Source organism: Tachypleus tridentatus, chromosome 2 (genome assembly GCF_004210375.1).
Source record: "Tachypleus tridentatus isolate NWPU-2018 chromosome 2, ASM421037v1, whole genome shotgun sequence".
Lineage (NCBI taxonomy): Eukaryota > Metazoa > Arthropoda > Merostomata > Xiphosura > Limulidae > Tachypleus > Tachypleus tridentatus.
Window position 1 is genome coordinate 9839890 of NC_134826.1, and position 21011 is coordinate 9860900.

General features: G+C 34.0%; 2 protein-coding genes across 2 annotated transcripts in view; one reads left to right on the forward strand and one right to left on the reverse strand.

The window, feature by feature from the left end:
* Positions 1 to 21011, forward strand: part of DCP2 (decapping mRNA 2) — a 215505-nt gene that overhangs the window by 127560 nt on the left and 66934 nt on the right. The gene's annotated exons all lie outside the window — the stretch shown is intronic.
* Positions 3754 to 21011, reverse strand: part of LOC143235208 (uncharacterized) — a 33119-nt gene continuing 15861 nt past the window's right edge. Inside the window, exons 8-14 of the mRNA XM_076473153.1 lie at positions 19276 to 19530; positions 18797 to 18903; positions 16031 to 16092; positions 10055 to 10207; positions 9387 to 9569; positions 6710 to 6842; positions 3754 to 3926 (exon numbers count right to left, since the gene is read on the reverse strand). Coding sequence (XP_076329268.1) covers positions 6739 to 6842; positions 9387 to 9569; positions 10055 to 10207; positions 16031 to 16092; positions 18797 to 18903; positions 19276 to 19530 — 864 coding nt within the window. The 3' untranslated portion in view covers positions 3754 to 3926; positions 6710 to 6738. The remainder of the gene's footprint in view (positions 3927 to 6709; positions 6843 to 9386; positions 9570 to 10054; positions 10208 to 16030; positions 16093 to 18796; positions 18904 to 19275; positions 19531 to 21011) is intronic.

Genomic DNA, 21011 nt, shown 5'->3' on the forward strand with positions numbered 1-21011 from the left:
GTTACGCATTTACAAGAACTGGAAGGTTTATAAGTTAAAACAAACTTTGTTAAAAATATTACAAGCATTGCTTTAAGTTACAGATCAACTCAATTCTATGATTTATTTGTTTGAAGTGTTTACTCAAAAACCACTGTTTGGTTGTACTCGGAGTTGAATCATAAGTGTTGGACATATATACATATTAATATACCCAGGTAACTTAATTCACTGACGTAACGTAAAGATAAAACTTTTAACATGGTGGTCATTATCAGAGAATATTAAACCCAAAACTATGTGCCACTGTTCTTTGATCTGTATGTTTAATACTATTATTTTTGTTGATTTTTACAGTAAGTTTAATTATTTGTGTATTTCGCACATCATGTCTTTCATATCCTCTGATATTATATGACTAAGCCTTGAGTTGATGTATTGTGTATTTACCAATGGGTCAGTAAGTCTGACCATCAAACTGTTTGTGACGAGTATATCCCTGAAATATGGACTGCGAATGTGTGTCCCTTCCATTACATTACATGACATTTCTATGTCAATCTAGATGTACTTGTAATAGACTTTGATAAAACAGAATTCAGGCCTATCGGTATCGGAGTGTGTTCATTCCATTATCTGTAAATTCAGATGTACTTGTGATATATTTTGATTAAACAAAATTCAATGATAAAAACTCACCTTTTAATACATAATGGTTTATTGTACATAACTCTAAAAATTAAAAATGTTTCCAGTCTCAAATATACAATAAAATTACAAATTATTTACTGTAAAGAATTAACAAAAGCACGAGACAAGAAACAGTCTCACACATTTAACTTGTTTAAGAATTTCGCGCCACCTGTTGACAACATATTTTTTACGTCATAGTTAACAGTAAAGTACATAAACACGAAGATAGGCTTAGTTATGGGTTCCCTTTTATCTGTTATTATGCGATTTGTGGACAGTTTTGACAGTGGATAGGAAACTTAAAATTCAGCGAGGTATGTTGATGACACATTTTAGATAGGACGGAATAGTAAGAATAGTAAAGATGAATTGGCTTTTTCTGTTCATTACCTTCATAACAATGACAATTCTATCACATTTACATATGAAATTGAGACAAATGGTTTATCTTTTTTGGATGTTTTAGGTTAGTATAAATTGAAAACTACAAGTTACTGAAAACCTTTTTCTGTAATCATTGAACCACGTGAACATTCTTGTGACATTAAACAATAGAAGAAAGCTGTTTTTTAGTCTTATGTTGTTACAATAGTAAAATTATGTTGTAAACAGCATCATATTAACGATTAATTATTATTAATTAAACATACAGCTTTAGAAAGAGGACTTACTCCTACTGTTGTTGACAGAGATGATAAGAAACATGGATAAGTTAGCCATTTCTTAATATAACTAAAGATGAAATTTATTTAATGGGAAAAATGGGTATATAAAGAGTATCATAGAATATGATAAAAGGTTCGTAAGAGAAACTAAAAGACATTTAATATGCAGAATTCGTGAACACAAAAAAGTTAAAAATAATATTATTACTATTTTAACATTAGCGTGAAAATAACCATACAATACAATAGAAAAAATGTTATTTTAGCAAAATATGAAAATGTTATAGTATGAATGTACATGAATCTATTGAGATATCAAATTACTGAATGAAATCATGGATCTGATAGATATTTTGTCAACAGATGGCACGACATTCTTTAATATATAAAACAATGCATTATGGTGTTTTTTATATTTTTCTATGAAGGTATAAATAAGTGAGATTCTTGTAAAGAAACAAATTGAATGTATCAGACTTTTTCTTGTCTCATCATTTTATTTCTTATTCTTTAAAGTTTTATTATTTATTGTATTTTTGTCACTGGAAACAGTTTCATTTTTAGAGTTATGTAAAATAAATCATTGTTTATTAAAATATGAGTTCTTATCACTGACAATTTACACAATGAAATACAATTAAATAGAATTGCGACATAAAAAACATATGTACAATGATTGTGTAGTCAGGTTACTTACAACTTGATACAAAACACACGTACAATGATTGTGTAGTCAGGTTACCTACCACTTGATATAAAACACATGTACAATGATTGTGTAGTCAGGTTACTTACAACTTGATATAAAACACACGCACAATGATTGTGTAGTCAGGTTACCTACCACTTGATATAACACACACGTACAATGTTTATGTAGTCAGGTTACTTATAACTTGATATAACACACACGTACAACGATTGTGTAGTCAGGTTACTTACAACTTGATATAACACACACGTACAACGATTGTGTAGTCAGGTTACTTACAACTTGATATAACACACACGTACAATGATTGTGTAGTCAGGTTACTTACAACTTGATATAACACACACGTACACTGATTGTGTAGTCAGGTTACTTACCAATTGATATAAAACACACGTACAATGATTGTGTAGTCAGGTTACTTACCAATTGATATAAAACACACGTACAATGATTGTGTAGTCAGGTTACTTACCAATTGATATAACACATATGTACAATGATTGTGTAGTCAGGTTACTTACAACTTGATATAACACACACGTACACTGATTGTGTAGTCAGGTTACTTACCAATTGATATAAAACACACGTACAATGATTGTGTAGTCAGGTTACTTACCAATTGATATAACACATATGTACAATGATTGTGTAGTCAGGTTACTTACCAATTGATATAACACATATGTACAATGATTGTGTAGTCAGGTTACTTACAACTTGATATAACACACACGTACACTGATTGTGTAGTCAGGTTACTTACCAATTGATATAAAACACACGTACAATGATTGTGTAGTCAGGTTACTTACAACTTGATATAACACACACGTACACTGATTGTGTAGTCAGGTTACTTACCAATTGATATAAAACACACGTACAATGATTGTGTAGTCAGGTTACTTACCAATTGATATAACACATATGTACAATGATTGTGTAGTCAGGTTACTTACAACTTGATATAACACACACGTACAACGATTGTGTAGTCAGGTTACTTACAACTTGATATAACACACACGTACAATGATTGTGTAGTCAGGTTACTTACAACTTGATATAACACATATGTACAATGATTGTGTAGTCAGGTTACTTACCATTTGATATAAAACACATGTACAATGATTGTATAGTCAGGTTACTTACAACTTGATATAACACATATGTTCAATGATTGTGTAGTCAGGTTACTTACAACTTGATATAAAACACACATACAATGATTGTGTAGTCAGGTTACTTATCACTTGATATAAAACACGTATGCAATGATTGTGTTGTCTGGTTAATTAAAACTTCATATAAAACATATGTACAATGGTTGTATTGTTAGGTTACTTACAGCTTCATATCACAATTAAGTAGAGAACTTTAATCACCAACATACATCTATTAACAATTATATAGAAAACATTAACCACCAAGATACATGTATCACAATTATATAGAGAATTCTAACCACTAGCTTACATCTATCATAATTAAAGATAAAACGTTAACCACCAACATGCATGTATCAAAATTAAATAGAGAACTTTAACCATCAGCATACATCTATCACAATTAAATAGAAAACTTTAACGATCAACATCTCTGTTTAAACTATATTTACTTTCCCTTCTGTGTTAAACGTGTTTAATTAAGAGAAAATTGGAAAAGAGAAAGAAAGTCAAAAAGAAAGTACTGCATCTAACATATTTTATTTGTGCCTTTTTATCATAATTTCATCATTACAAGAAGAAAGATTTTGGTTTTAACATAAAGCTTTATGAAGTGAAAAGAAAACGCAAACCACAGCAACCTCGACCATTGAAAGATGTGCCATCTGGTGCTTATCTTCATAAATACTATTTGTCAATATTCTGTAAAGAAAGCATAAGTTCAGAGACAGTAACTATGATGGTTAGCGAAAACGTACGTTACGAAACTTTTAGTGAAACTACTACAAAGTAACAGTAGGTTAAAGTATTAATGCATGTTAATACAGTTATACATTTTTATAAATCTAAGTAGGGTGTTAAATTTCGGAGACCAATAGAACTTCAAGAACATATAATAAACGTAAGGTGAATATTCTTATAACTGAAACGTTAAATAAAGGATGGCTACTAGAATATTTCACGTTCTATATTTGTGTAAATATGAGGTAAGTAATCCCTGTGTAATATAACCTACTCTGTTGTACATAGTATAGTTTATATCTATATTGGGCTTAACTTTACATTGGTAACAGTGATAAAAACTATTTGAAAAACGTGAAACATGTTCAACAACAAGCCAGTTTCAACATACACAATAACTATTATTACATTATCTAAATGAACTACATACACAATAACTATTATTACATTATCTAAATGAACTACATACACAATAACTATTATTACATTATCTAAATGAACTACATACAAAATAACTATTATTACATTATCTAAATGAACTACATACACAATAACTATTATTACATTATCTAAATGAACTTAGGCAGAAAAATTAGAAAAAGTAGAAACTATGTAAAGTTTGAAATGTTTGTGTTTATATTTATTAATATTAAATATAAACCTAACACCTGTAGAGAGGGCAGAGAAGAGGGATTGATACCTAAACTTAAACAGTTTAATATATATAAAAATATAAACCTGACACTTGTAGAGATAGCAGAGAAGAGGGATTGATACCTAAATTTAAACAGTTTAATACATATAAAAATATAAACCTGACACTTGTAGAGAGAGCAGTGGAAGAGGGATTGATACCTAAACTTAAACAGTTTAATATCTATAAAATATAAACCTGACACTTGTAGAGAGAGCAGTGGAAGAGGGATTGATACCTAAACTTAAACAGTTTAATATATATAAAATATAAACCTGACACTTGTAGAGAGAGCAGAGGAAGAAGGATTGATACCTAAACTTAAACAGTTTAATATCTATAAAATATAAACCTGACACTTGTAGAGAGAGCAGTGGAAGAGGGATTGATACCTAAACTTAAACAGTTTAATATATATAAAATATAAACCTGACACATGTAGAGAGAGCAGAGGAAGAGGGATTGATACCTAAATTTAAACAGCTTAACAAATATAAAATATAAACCTTACACTTGTAGAGAGAGCAGTGGAGAGGGATTGATACCTAAAGTTAAACAGTTTAATATATATAAAATATAAACCTGACACTTGTAGAGAGAGCAGTGGAAGAGGGATTGATACCTAAACTTAAACAGTTTAATATATATAAAATATAAACCTGACACATGTAGAGAGAGCAGAGGAAGAAGGATTGATACCTAAACTTAAACAGTTTAATATATATAAAATATAAACCTGACACTTGTAGAGAGAGCAGTGGAAGAGGGATTGATACCTAAACTTAAACAGTTTAATATATATAAAATATAAACCTGACACTTGTAGGGAGAGCAGAGGAAGAAGGATTGATACCTAAACTTAAACAGTTTAATATATACAAAATATAAACCTGACACTTGTAGAGAGAGCAGTGGAAGAGGGATTGATACCTAAACTTAAACAGTTTAATATATATAAAATATAAACCTGACACATGTAGAGAGAGCAGAGGAAGAGGGATTGATACCTAAATTTAAACAGCTTAACAAATATAAAATATAAACCTGACACTTGTAGAGAGAGCAGTGGAGAGGGATTGATACCTAAAGTTAAACAGTTTAATATATATAAAATATAAACCTGACACTTGTAGAGAGAGCAGTGGAAGAGGGATTGATACCTAAACTTAAACAGTTTAATATATATAAAATATAAACCTGACACATGTAGAGAGAGCAGAGGAAGAAGGATTGATACCTAAACTTAAACAGTTTAATATATATAAAATATAAACCTGACACTTGTAGAGAGAGCAGTGGAAGAGGGATTGATACCTAAATTTAAACAGTTTAACAAATATAAAATATATATACCTGACACTTGTAGAGAGAGCAGTGGAGAGGGATTGATGCCTAAAGTTAAACAGTTTAATATATATAAAATATAAACCTGACACATGTAGAGAGAGCAGAGGAAGAGGGATTGATACCTAAATTTAAACAGTTTAATATATATAAAATATAAACCTGACACATGTAGAGAGAGCAGTGGAGAGGGATTGATACCTAAAGTTAAACAGTTTAATATATATAAAATATAAACCTGACACATGTAGAGAGAGCAGTGGAGAGGGATTGATACCTAAACTTAAACAGTTTAATATATATAAAATATAAACCTAACACTTGTAGAGAGAGCAGTGGAGATGGATTGATACCTAAAGTTAAACAGTTTAATATACATAAAATATAAACCTAACACTTGTAGAGAGAGCAGTGGAGAGGGATTGATACCTAAAGTTAAACAGTTTAATATATATAAAATATAAATCTGACAGTTGTAGAGAGGGCAGTGGAAGAAGGATAGATTCCTTAATTTGAAACAATCTATGTTAAGTTTGTCAGTATATACCAGTTCTAGGTATATGCATTTTTTAAAATCTTGGAGCCAATGAGACATATGAGAGATATAAACATAAAATTAATTATAAGGTGAGGTTAATGAGTGCCATGCTTTGTATTACGTTACGTAAGTTATGAAACAAAACGTATTTGTATTAAAACAAAATACATCAAGTGTGTTGCCAGCCTTTTTCTTTGTTATTTCACCACAATATCCAACACCACGAGCAATACGACCATCGATATGATAGATGTTGCCAGAACCGATGATGTGTAGCCAACAGCTGTATTGTCCATATGAACTGAAAAGAGAATACAATGTTTGTAAGTTTTTCATTATCATTATAATAAGCAGTTTCACTACAAGAAATGTGTTAAAGTTGTGTTATTTCATTTTTCACCAGACTTTATTTTAGCTTTATACTCACATAAGAAGTGTTTAAAGTAAAAAAAAAAAACATTTCCTTACGTCAGGCAACACCTGTTATCTGTTATTATTCAACAGGAGCTACTAATTAGTATATTGTAGAAATTCAGGTAATTGACATGTAAACACACATACATACACGTGTTTTAGTGCCATCTATAGATCAGTATTGTGAGTTATGATATATACAACAAAAACAGTTAACCAAGTTGAACAATGAAAAAATATTAAAATATATACATCCATAAAATTATGATAAATTATTTACCATCTTCCACCACAACAAGGATATTATGATATATAATTGTCTGTCAAAGCATGTTTTTTTTTGGAGTTGGGGTAGAATGTTAATATTTTTTTCTAAAATTATAAAATTTAATCAGAATACGCTGTACATAAATGTAAAAAGTATTGCATAACAGTAGTTTGCATCCAGTAAAGTTAAAACGCCATCTGGAAACCAAACTCTTCCATTTAAATAATCCAACTTCTGAGTATTTCAAACGAAAGTGTTTGTAATTAGATAAAAGAAAAGCTACATTTCTTTTGTTTGTCCAATAGGACAACAAAGGTGTTCTTATTGCGTCATATCGTGTTAGTTAACGTATTGGAAAAGCAGGTGAAGCTCAAACAATTGCAGATTTGTTAAAAGCAGGTGCAAAAGTTTTGGTATAGAGCGCGAATGACGAGAAATTTCTTAAAACAATTAACTGTGTGTCCCTTTCTGACAACTCGGTTTCTCGAAGAATCAAGGATATGTCAGCAAATTGCTTAACGGAGTTAATAAGACGGGAAAAAGCGAGTCCAACTTTTTCGCTTCAGGTGGATAAAATCAACAGATGTCGCAGGTTATGCGATGTTGCTTGTGTTTGTTCGCTATATTCACGATGCTAGTTATGAAGAATACATGCTAATTTACAAACCTTTGCCACTCAAACAACATTTGAAGAAATATTTAAACTGATCGATTTATTTATAGAAGAACATGAGATTTAATGGCAGCTTTGCTCAAGTATTTCCACTGATGGAGCTGAAGCTATAACTGGAAAATTTTCAGGCGCAGTGGTACACATAAAAAAGAAAAACCCTGACATCGAGAGTATCCACTGTTGTCTTCATCGTCATGAACTTGCCATGAAACGAATGGCAGAAGACTTAAAAGAGATATTGGGTGATGTCATAAAAATAGTTAATTTTATAAAATCAAGACCACTCAATGTGAGGATCTCCAGTTTACTTTGTGAGAATACAGGAAGTTTGTATAAACATTTGCTGCTTCATACTGAAGCCCGATGACTTTCTTGGGGAAAAGTGCTTACTCGGTTTTAGGAACTGCGTGAGAAGAGGTTTCTTTTTATCTGAATTCCATTTTGAACTTGCATACAAATTAAGGGACAAATACTGGGTACAGAAAGTGGCTTACCTTTAGGACGTAATTGTCTATCTAAATGAAGTGAATGCTACAATGCAGAGTACCAGGGTAACGTACTTCAAAGCTCAGAGTAAAATGGAAGCGTTTGAACGTAAGGTAAAACTTTAGGTGAATGTATACTTATTGAGCAACTTGATTATTTCGAAAATCTCGATGGTTTTTTTTTTTACTTATGAATAAAATTTCCTTAAGTGAATATGTAAAAGTTTCAGTCTTGCATCACATATCTGATTTGTGTACAACTATTTAGAAAAATTACTGTGTATTCAAAATCACTTTGTTGACTCTGCAAATACTAACGATTTGTCTTTGAAAGAGAAAGAACAGCTTATAGAAATTTCAACTGATTTCATCCTGAAAACAAAATTTCAGCAGGAAGAAATTACACAATTGTGGATTCAAATGACCATTAATAAAATAAGTAACAGAGCTTTGAACATTTTGATGCGTTTTCCAACAACATATCTTTGTGAGCAAACATTTTCACTGTATACAGCGACAAAGACCAAACTTAGAAACAGGCTAAATATTGAAGATGATTTGCGCTGACAGATAACAACCATAACTCCAAGTATTGAACTACTTTGTGAACAAAAGCATCCGAGACAATAATAAATAAATAAGAACTTTTACTGATATACATTTTGTAAGCAGAAATGTTTGAACATTTTATTTAAATATTGATGATTTTAATAAACTTGTATTCTAAAAGTTTTATCTCACCAATTATTTATATTTTAGTATATTTTTTTATCATGGCTCCGCAAAGTTTTCTCTTTCTGATGCGAAGCTCCGCAGATCTAAAAAGTTTGGGAACCCCTGGGTTAGAGAATACACATGTATGTTTGCGCCGTCTTTAGTTCGCTATCATAGACAAGGATAATTTATATGATACATATGTGCACACAATAAACAGTTAACGAAGTTGGACAAAGAAACATTATTAAGATATATCTCCCCCATTATATTACTAACTAAATTACTTACTGTCTTCCACCACAACAGGAATGTTACGAACTTTCATGGTCTCTTTCACAATTTCATATTTTGTGCCATTTATGTTGAGATTTGAACCATTTCTGGTAATCAGTTTGGTAAGTTTGTCAAGCAGAATTTTGTTCGTTTTCCCTTTGGCTCTTGGAGATACCAGAAACCTGAGAATTCCTGACTCTGTGATTAAAAATGAATACAAAATATCTGACTGACTAATACAGAGTACAATATTGTAAGATTCGGTTTCTTATATTTCTTCACTTTGTTTTTAATTATTGTTCTATCGACCCTTTTTACTCTTTATTTAATAAGTTTACGCGATTAAAAGTAACTTTACATTTGCAACACAAATTAAGATATCTATGTAAACTACAAACAGTTTCTTTAAATTAGGGTTTAGAATCGACATGAATATTTTCGTTTCAAGAAACAAAGAAACAGTGGCGTCGCTAGCTGCTTAAAATTTCAAAGCTCGTGAATTTCAGCGTTTAAATATGATATTGACGACTGTTTTCTGTTATTATTTTTTCAGACATCATTTGGGGGTTCGAGGCACGGACTCTTTATGCCAGTGCCAAGCGAATTCTCTGATGTTAATGTTGTTTAACGTTAACCTGATATTAAAATATAATTTTTTAATTCATTAAGAAGTGTTATAATACTCGGAAGCAGATCCAGGCTCAGTATTCTCCTGACGTCAATTTCAATAGCTCGAGCTATTTGATGACGTAACGTAGACTCGAACAATTCGTGAATTTCCGAACGAAAGTCTGTTGTAGGATGTATCACACAAGTTACCTCAGTAGCAGCTGTACCTACAAAAGAAAAGTGAGATCATGAAATTCGCAGTATGAGTCATTAAATTCAGATTAATTTTCTTATTCGATATTTCCATATAATTAGCTTGGATTTTGCCTTTAACTATTTTCTACATACATTTGTTTGTTTTAGAATTTCGCGCAAAGCGACACGAGGGTTATCTGCGCTAGACGTCCCTAATTTAGCAGTGTAAGACTAGAGGGAAGGCAGCTAGTTATCACCACCCACCGCTAACTCTTGGGCTACCTTTTTACCAACGAATAGTGGGATTGACCGTCACGTTATAACGCCCCCACGGCTGAAAGGGCGAGCATGTTTGGCGCGAACGGGATTCGAACCCGCGCCCCTCAGATTACTAGTCGAACGCCGTAACCCACCTGGCCATGCCGGGCCTACTCCATACGTGCTAACCCTAACTTAAAATTGAAAAGTAATATTAGTATTGATACGAAATCAATCGTTTAGTTGAAACAACTAGCTGTATAGAATATACTGAACGACTAATGTATAAAGTAGCTCATTTTGGAAGGAAGACGTTTCCAACTTCATCCACAAGTGACTTTCCTTCTGTAATTTCAAAGTTTTGTTACAATTTTTATATGTGGTGGATAAGTCAATGAACGAAGTAAATAGCGGCTTCATTTTGTTTGTTTTGAATTATACGTATAACTACTAGAAAGCTATTAGCATTAGCTGACTCCAATGTTGAAGTGATAGGCGAAAAAGAAGGAAGGCAGTCAGCACCACCGTCCGCCAACTCTTGGGCTACTTTTTAATCAACACTATAATGCCCCCACCGTTGAAAGGGCGAGCATGTTTGATGAAAGGATTCGAAATATTGTCGTATCTACTTGGCCCCGCCCTGCCCTCTAGTGATTTACATTCACACTACTGCCATTTCACCTGAGCCTGCTTGCTTAATAATCTAAGTTCTGTTTAGCTGTCCCTTCGCGGATTAGCAGTAGATGATCAGGCATATTAGCAGTAAAAACCGAGTTTCGATACCCGTAGCGGGCACATTACTGATTTTCCAATTGTGTCGTTTTGTGTTTAATAATGAAGGAACAAACTGCTTCACCATACATACTTGAAATACATGAATAGCACAAAAAGTAAACACTTAAACGACACGTTGAATACTGTAGGTGAATTATTATGAAACCAATATCAGCTTACTCTGTACTGGATAACTAATTATAAATATATAAAAAAACATTGGGAACGTTCAACGTAGATTTACTTTTCAGAAATTATACACTAGATCTACAATGTAATAGCTGGTAACAACGAGCATGTTGTTACTTCTAAAACTTTTTTCCTTTTTTTGTTTCTTCTATTACGTAGTTATCTCGCTAATAGAGATAAAATATAAAACAAAGTGAAAGACTTCTCACATTTTATCTAGAATTCATTAGTGGTAAACTGTCAGCTATACATTGGATAAAAACTGGCTTCCTCTATCATTCATATAAACAAGAACTGAAGAAATAGTAAACTTTTAAAACTAAACCTGAAGCATTTCCGTTAACTGATAATATGTCTACCAATCACTGTTGTATTCCAGACAATCTGAGGAGCTCTGGTGCTGTAAGGATGGCCTAGCCAGCACTAGATGTAATGTGGTTAACAAATTATGAGGAGCTCTGGTGTTGCAAGGATGACCTAACCAGCACTAGATGTAATGTGGTTAACAAATTATGAGGTGCTCTGGTGTTGCACGGATGGTCTAGCCAGCACTAGATGTAATGTGGTTAACAAATTATGAGGAGGTCTGGTGTTGCAAGGATGACTTAACCAGCTCTAAATGTAATGTGGTTAACAAATTATGAGGAGTTCTGGTGTTCAAAGGATGGCCTAGCCAGCACTAGATGTAATGTGGTTAACAAATTATGAGGAGCTCTGGTGTTGCACGGATGGTCCACATAACACTAGATGTTGTGTGGTTAGCAAATTATAAACTCTCATTTACTTTCATGCAGACATTTCTATCAATAATCATCAAGACAATCACTGTCACTGAAGACGCAAAAGGCTACAGTTCTAGAGCATTAACGGGTCTCTTTATGGTGTCTAAAATTCAATTTTTATCACTAGATGGTACCACTATCGTAAAGGTTTTGTTATTATGCATGGACTTGCACAATGGGCTATCTGAGACGAGCAAGTCAGACGTGCTAATATCTCTGCCAATATGCTTTTTAGAACGAAACGTTCTAAAACTGGCTTCCTCTATCATTCATATAAACAAGAACTGAAGAAATAGTAAACTTTTAAAACTAAACCTGAAGCATTTCCGTTAACTGATAATATGTCTACCAATCACTGTTGTATTCCAGACAATCTGAGGAGCTCTGGTGCTGTAAGGATGGCCTAGCCAGCACTAGATGTAATGTGGTTAACAAATTATGAGGAGCTCTGGTGTTGCAAGGATGACCTAACCAGCACTAGATGTAATGTGGTTAACAAATTATGAGGTGCTCTGGTGTTGCACGGATGGTCTAGCCAGCACTAGATGTAATGTGGTTAACAAATTATGAGGAGGTCTGGTGTTGCAAGGATGACTTAACCAGCTCTAAATGTAATGTGGTTAACAAATTATGAGGAGTTCTGGTGTTCAAAGGATGGCCTAGCCAGCACTAGATGTAATGTGGTTAACAAATTATGAGGAGCTCTGGTGTTGCACGGATGGTCCACATAACACTAGATGTTGTGTGGTTAGCAAATTATAAACTCTCATTTACTTTCATGCAGACATTTCTATCAATAATCATCAAGACAATCACTGTCACTGAAGACGCAAAAGGCTACAGTTCTAGAGCATTAACGGGTCTCTTTATGGTGTCTAAAATTCAATTTTTATCACTAGATGGTACCACTATCGTAAAGGTTTTGTTATTATGCATGGACTTGCACAATGGGCTATCTGAGACGAGCAAGTCAGACGTGCTAATATCTCTGCCAATATGCTTTTTAGAACGAAACGTTCATCCTCGCCAGTCAGGCCGTTAGTACCGCCGGTAATCGTCGACGGCCTACCGTCGAACCTCACGCCGTTTCAAGTCGCCACGTTGATCGCCCGAGCCAAGCCAGGGGCAACCATTGAACCGTCCAGGACCCGAATTTTACGCCGGGGCGGAATCTTCATCCAACCAGCCACTACTGCAGACCATATTAATCTATGCCAACCATGGAACACCGAATTTAATGTAAATTGTTCCCCTATTAAAAGTCCAGTCAGTCTTTACTCAGTATTTCTCAGAGGCGTCGACCCATCAATAGAACCAGAAGAAATCAAACAAGCCATAGAACTTCAAATTCAAGCAAATGTATATGCTGTTCACCGAATTTTTTCTAAAAACACTAATCTGCCTACGTACTTTATGAAGATAGTGACTACGTCAAAGTACAGTGCTGACTGTATTTTACGTGACGGCTGTTATTATCACATATTCCACTTTAGAGCCAAACGCCCACATCGACGACCTTTCAACACTTGGTCAAACATAGCACTCAAACATCAGAATCAACCAACGGACAACTACCAACAAGAAACTACAAAAATACCGCCGAGTCCAGGTCTAAACAGAAGAAACACGAAGACAGATACAGATAACTCGACTCAGAAGACGTCAACTCCCTCTGCTAGTTGTACCACCACCGAGACCACGTTTTTCACTTGGACCAATGGGCTTCAAGTGTGAAAACAAGTTCATGACGAAGATACCACCCGATCTACAAGACCGCAGCTAACAGTTTCCATGTATACCACCGTCACAGTTCATATGTTCTTTATTATTATTATTATTTAGTTATTTATTTTTTTATTTTTATATCTTTTTAATTTTTTTCCTTTTTCTTCCTATGTTTCTTCCCAGCTACTCCCGGGCACGGTCTGGGTAGATTTATCGGCGCCCAGGCCGTGAAAGTGGGTTTTCTCGGGGTACTCCCGTTTCCCCCCACAGCAAAATCTCTGACATCGGATCTGTAGGTCCCAGCCACATTTTGAAAAGGGCCGTTTACTCAGTCATAGTTTATCCAGCCATAGTAAATTTTAAATCAATTCGCCAGCCGCCACTTTACTCCGGGCCAAGGTCTGGCGCACTTCACTTATGCTGCTCTCGTCCAGTTCTCCCGTCTTTCCTCTCACTCATAAATACCCCACTCCACCTTAAAAATATTAAAAAGAAGTAAAGGAAAAAGCCCCACGGATATTTTAACAATTTCTCACGTAAGGAGACGAAGAGGAACCACAACGTTCCTGAACACCCCAGTTGAAGAGAGAATTCTTCTGATTTCTCTCTCTCTAAACTAAACCCCTGCCACGTTAGTTTGCGTTTGCAATGGGCTATCTATGCTGTTTCCACTGCGACTATCTAAACCTGATTATTACCCATCTAAGGCGTTAGGCTTACCACTAAGACATCTGGGGAGGGAGGAAAGGAAGACACTTTCCGTTGTTATAATACTAAAATAATTTTCATGAATGAACGTATCAAGAGTTATTATTCATAAGAGCTGAAGACGTAAGATGGTGTGAGCTGCTACATATCTACACTGAAATCACTAAGTTTCATGACCAAAGGTGAAAGGTCATATTTGTAAAACAGTTAAAAGGGAGTCTAATTTTGGATTTTCATGTGAGTACTAAACTTTTTTTGAATTTTCATGGTTGAGTACTAAACTCTTTTTGGTTTTCATGGTTGAGTACTAAACTCTTTTTGGATTTTCATAGTTGAGTACTAAACTCTTTTTGGATTTTCATGGTTGAGTACTAAACTCTTTTTGGATTTTAATGGTTGAGTACTAAACTCTTTTTGGATTTTAATGGTTGAGTACTAAACTCTTTTTGGATTTTCATGGTTGAGTACTAAACTCTTTTTGGATTTTCATAGTTGAGAACTAAACTCTTTTTGGATTTTCATGGTTGAGTACTAAACTCTTTTTGGATTTTCATAGTTGAGAACTAAACTCTTTTTGGATTTTCATGGTTGAGTACTAAACTCTTTTTGGATTTTCATGGTTGAGTACTAAACTCTTTTTGGTTTTCATAGTTGAGTACTAAACTCTCAACTGTTAATACTCTTTAAGTTAATTGCTATGACGTATAAACTCTTGACAATTATAAACTACCTGTCTTTTTATCTGACTTTTAAACAGTATGTGTCCGAAGTTAAATGTGGTCAGTTTAAGTCGAAAAGTTAGATGAAATGAAAAGAGGGGAGACTGACTCCTTCTTTAAACTTATAATGACTCAAATCTGGTGAAAATATTCCTTTTTACCATTTCCGTCAATTCTAACCGGTTTATTTTATTTTATATCTTTTTATTTTGTAATCTATTTTACAGCATAAATGTAAACCTTATAGGTGGCGCGTTTTCTGCGAATCAGATCAAATTCGTTTCTTTGTTTTTTCTTAATTTCGCGCAAAGCTACTCAAGGACTATCTGCGCTAACCGTCCTAATTTAGCAGTGTAAGACTGGAGGGAAGACAACTAGCCATCACCCACTGCCAGCTCTTGAGTGGGATTGATCGTCACATTATAATGTCCCCACGGCTAAAAGGGCGAGATTGTTTGGTGTGACGGGGGTTCGCACGCGCGATCCTCGGATTACCAGACGAGTTCCTTATCCACCTGGCCATGCCGGGCCATGAAACAAGGAAGACACACAGCATTGTAAAAGTTACTTTAGCACTTCATCATTGCTGAAAGTTAAGAGCGTTCTTAACGCATATCGCGAATGATACTCTGACATTTTGATCCGCAGCACAGTTTAGATCACTCCACAAAATGAGCAACATATATAAAGTATATAATACCTGAATTATCTGTAATATTTTGAGAGTCTCCATTCTTCACGTTTTCGTTGCCCTTCAATAATCTGTAATAAATAATTGTTATTTTAAAGCATCAGGAAATAAACTAACAAGCGAATCTAATAACGTTATCCGAGTTAGGAACTAATCTAACAAGGGTATTTAATAACGTTATCTGAGTTAGGAGAGCATCATAAATATGTACCTAAGGCTTTGAATTCACTCTTCACTTACCAATAATCATAAGGTTTTGAACTATTCCCTTACAAATAATCATTAGTATTTCCAAGATTTTGAAGACGTCATTCCCTTACAAATAATCATTAGTATATCCAAGATTTTGAAGACGTCATTCCCTTACAAATAATCATTAGTATATCCAAGATTTTGAAGACGTCATTCCCTTACAAATAATCATTAGTATATCCAAGGTTTTGAAGACGTCATTCCCTTACAAATAATCATTAGTATATCCAAGATTTTGAAGACGTCATTCCCTTACAAATAATCATTAGTATATCCAAGATTTTGAAGACGTCATTCCCTTACAAATAATCATTAGTATATCCAAGGTTTTGAAGACGTCATTCCCTTACAAATAATCATTAGTATATCCAAGGTTTTGAAGACGTCATTCCCTTACAAATAATCATTAATATATCCAAGATTTTGAAGATATCATTCCCTTACAAATAACCATTAGTATATCCAAGATTTTGAAGACGTCATTCCCTTACAAATACCCATTAGTATATCCAAGGTTTTGAAGATATCATTCCCTTACAAATAATCATTAGTATATCCAAGGTTTTGAAGACGTCATTCCCTTACAAATAATCATCAGTATATCCAAGGTTTTGGAGACATCATTCCCTTACAAATAACCATTAGTATATCCAAGGTTTTGAAGACATCATTCCCTTACACATAACCATTAGTATATCCAAGGTTTTGAAGACATCATTCCCTTACAAATAACCATTAGTATATCCAAGGTTTTGAAGACATCATTCCCTTACAAATAATCATTAGTATATCCAAGGTTTTGAAAACATCATTCCCTTACAAATAACCATTAGTATATTCAAGGTTTTGGAGACATCATTCCCTTACAAATAACCATTAGTATATCCAAGGTATTGGATACATCATACCCTTACAAATAATCATTAGTATATCCAAGGTTTAAAAGGCACTATTCTCTGACAAATAATCATCAGTATATCCAAGGTTTTGGAGACATCATTCCCTTACAAATAATCATCAGTATATCCAAGGTTTTAGAGACATCATTCCCTTACAAATAATCATCAGTATATCCAAGGTTTTAGAGACATCATTCACTTATGCCGTGATGTTACTGAAGTTTTAGTGGTGAACCGAACTTCCCTTTGTTCTGTATAATCATGTTACTAATGAAGTTTTATTGTTCAACCAAACCTTCCTTTGTTCTGTATAATCATGTTACTAATGAAGTTTTATTGTTCAACCAAACCTTCCTTTGTTCTGTATAATCATGTTACTAATGAAGTTTTATTGTTCAACCAAACCTTCCTTTGTTCTGTATAATCATGTTACTAATGAAGTTTTATTGTTCAACCAAACCTTCCTTTGTTCTGTATAATCATGTTACTAATGAAGTTTTATTGTTCAACCAAACCTCCCTTTGTTCTGTATAATCATGTCATTAATGAAGTTTTAATATTCAACCAAACTTCCCTTTGTTCTGTGTAGTCATGTTACTAATGAAGTTTTTCTAATCAACCAAACTTCCCTTTGTTCTGTATAATCATGTCTCGAAAGAAGTTTTACTGATCAACCAAACCTCTCTTTGTTCTGTGTATTCATGTTACTAATGAAGTTTTACTGATCAACCAAACCTCCCTTTGTTCTGTGTAGTCATGTTACTAATGAAGTTTTACTGATCACCCAAACTTCCCTTTGTTCTGTATAATTATGTCACGAATGAAATTTTACTGATCAACCAAACCTCCCTTCGTTCTGTGTAGTCATGCTACTAATGAAGTTTTACTGATCAACCAAACCTCCCTTTGTTCTGTGTAGTCATGTTACTAATGAAGTTTTACTGATCACCCAAACTTCCCTTTGTTCTGTATAATCATGTCACGAATGAAATTTTACTGATCAACCAAACCTCCCTTTGTTCTGTGTAGTCATGCTACTAATGAAGTTTTACTGATCAACCAAACCTCCCTTTGTTCTGTGTAGTCACGCTACTAATGAAGTTTTACTGATCAACCAAACCTCCCTTTGTTCTGTGTAGTCATGTTACTAATGAAGTTTTACTGATCACCCAAACTTCCCTTTGTTCTGTATAATCATGTCACGAATGAAATTTTACTGATCAACCAAACCTCCCTTTGTTCTGTGTAGTCATGCTACTAATGAAGTTTTACTGATCAACCAAACCTCCCTTTGTTCTGTGTAGTCATGTTACTAATAAAGTTTTACTGATCAACCAAACTTTCCTTTCCTTATTACATATTTTTTCGTGCATAGAAATTTTATATTTGAAAAGTAGTTATGGTATGTGGACGTCTTGATGGTTTTTAGTGTCATAGGTCAATCTGATTGGATGTTGAATTCTTTCTCAGAGAAGATGTCATTGTTGTCAATAGGTCAGAGGTTTGTCAACATCCAGAGACTTTCTGTTCTGACTTGATAGACATAACAAGATTTGAGTTGAGAGAAATTAGGTTACTTTTTACTCATTTATTACCACGATTAAGTAGAAAATGGGATACTTACCCCATGTATGAATTCGCTAAGGTATCACAAGAGCATCGTATGTTTTCCTGGACAAATGTGGTTTCACATGGTTTCAGATTTATTGGACCTTCTGTCCAGGAATAACACTGGAAAAGATCGAACAGACATTAAGTATTGTAGCTAGATCATAATAAATAAATACACACAGAATTTGATTTAACAAATCAAATCAACGAAAAAATGGTAAACTGCTCAACTGCTTAATGAGAGAAATCCTGAGAGCGCGAAATTTTAAAGCATTTTCTTATTATGAATAACCTGATATAAAAGTAAGTTTTGACGAGTTTTGTAGCAAATATTAGAATAATTCATCAGATTTTTGAAATGAAACTAACGTTTTGTCTTGAAATAGAACAAGTGCAACCTATTTTTGTCAACTTAAAAACTTTCTTTGTTGCTTCAACATCTGTATATTAAAATTCCTTAACGATAGAAATAAAGGTTGCTAATAAATATACCCTTGTGTAGTTTGGAGAGTGTTCAGGTTCTAATGGAAACTCCAGTCTTGTGGTGAGTAACTTCTGTTCACAATTAAGGGCACAAGACTCAAGGTGAAGAAAGACCACAGTGGACAGCAGACTCTTGTCCAAAGGCACGAGCCACTTCATGTGTTTCGTCACGAAGTTAGCAGTGTACTTGATGTAAGAAATACACTGTTGCCAACATCTCATATCCTCAGCTGTTAGTAGTCGACGTACAGAAAGTTTCAGGACCTGATAAAAATGTTAAAACTTTTTATTGGAATGAATTATGAGAACATTTTATCAAACTGATAATTATATAAGTCAACGTAAAAGAGAATGTGAAATTCAGTATCTAGTATGGAGACGTCTACTTCAATGGAAAGTAGTTAGAATATGTAATAGTCTGCTTTAAAAGGAAGTGACGTCAGTAAATAGTCGTCTGATGTTAAAGGAAGCGATGACAATAGGTATCGTTTGGTTCAAGAGTAAGTGATTCCAAACTGACTGTAACACGATCATTCTAGAGGAGAAGAATCCTCATTCCTCGTCTCATCGATGAAGATCACCTATGCTCACCATGAAATTCTATATTACCAATAACATTAAACTGTTGTAACACAAACATTTTTCTCCTGATGACCTCGTCACTCATCAAGTTCCAAATTAACTACCGAGTACAATGTTCATGCTGTCCACTAAACCCGATTTAGAGCTAAGGGAACATTTCATTAAGTTAGTTACACATCAACATAATAGTTCCTTCTACCTCTTTCGATACTTTAGAACCTAACGTCTGAACTGACGCCCGACACCACCCCAGACGCTCATTATCTCCATAAACCATCCTTACAACCCAAAGACGCCATGTTCGCTCCTGCAACCCTCAAACCATGAATACAAGTTCACGCAAGCCATATCAAGCACAAATAATACTCAAAGAAACCAGATTAGGACCCCGTAGTTCACCAAACTTGAGTTATACAAATCAACAATAAGTCTGAAGTCATTTAACCAGTAAATCCAGACACGTATTACAAGGAAGGATAATTCAACCAATCGTCTACCGACTCTATTTTTCCTTCTCCAGCCTATCTTTGACATAGACACGTATTACAAGAAAGGATAATTCAGCCAATCGTCCTCCGTTTTCCTTCTCCAGCCTATCTTTGACACAGACACGTATTACAAGGAAGGATAATTCAGCCAATCGTCTACCGACTCTATTTTTCCTTCTCCAGCCTATCTTTGACACAGACACGTATTACAAGGAAGGATAATTCAACCAATCGTCTACCGACTCTATTTTTCCTTCTCCAGCCTATTTTTGACACAGACACGTATTACAAGGAAGGATAATTCAACCAATCGTCTACCGACTCTATTTTTCCTTCTCCAGCCTATCTTTGACACAGACACGTATTACAAGGAAGGATAATTCAACCAATCGTCTACCGACTCTATTTTTCCTTCTCCAGCCTGTCTTTGACATTTCATTTCTCGATCTATTCTGAAATTTAGGGTCATTGTTGCCACGTTAACAGCTTATGTTCAACTATTTTTGGGCACGATATGGGCATCCTTATACAGCGTCATGTCCATGAAAGTGAGTTTTTCCCACTTCTACCCACAGCTAAATTATTTCGAGAATAAAATTTAGTGATTCTGAAAATTAAAACATTCCACGCTTATTCCAGTTAGTTCTAAGTAATTCGGTTAAACAATCACTTGTG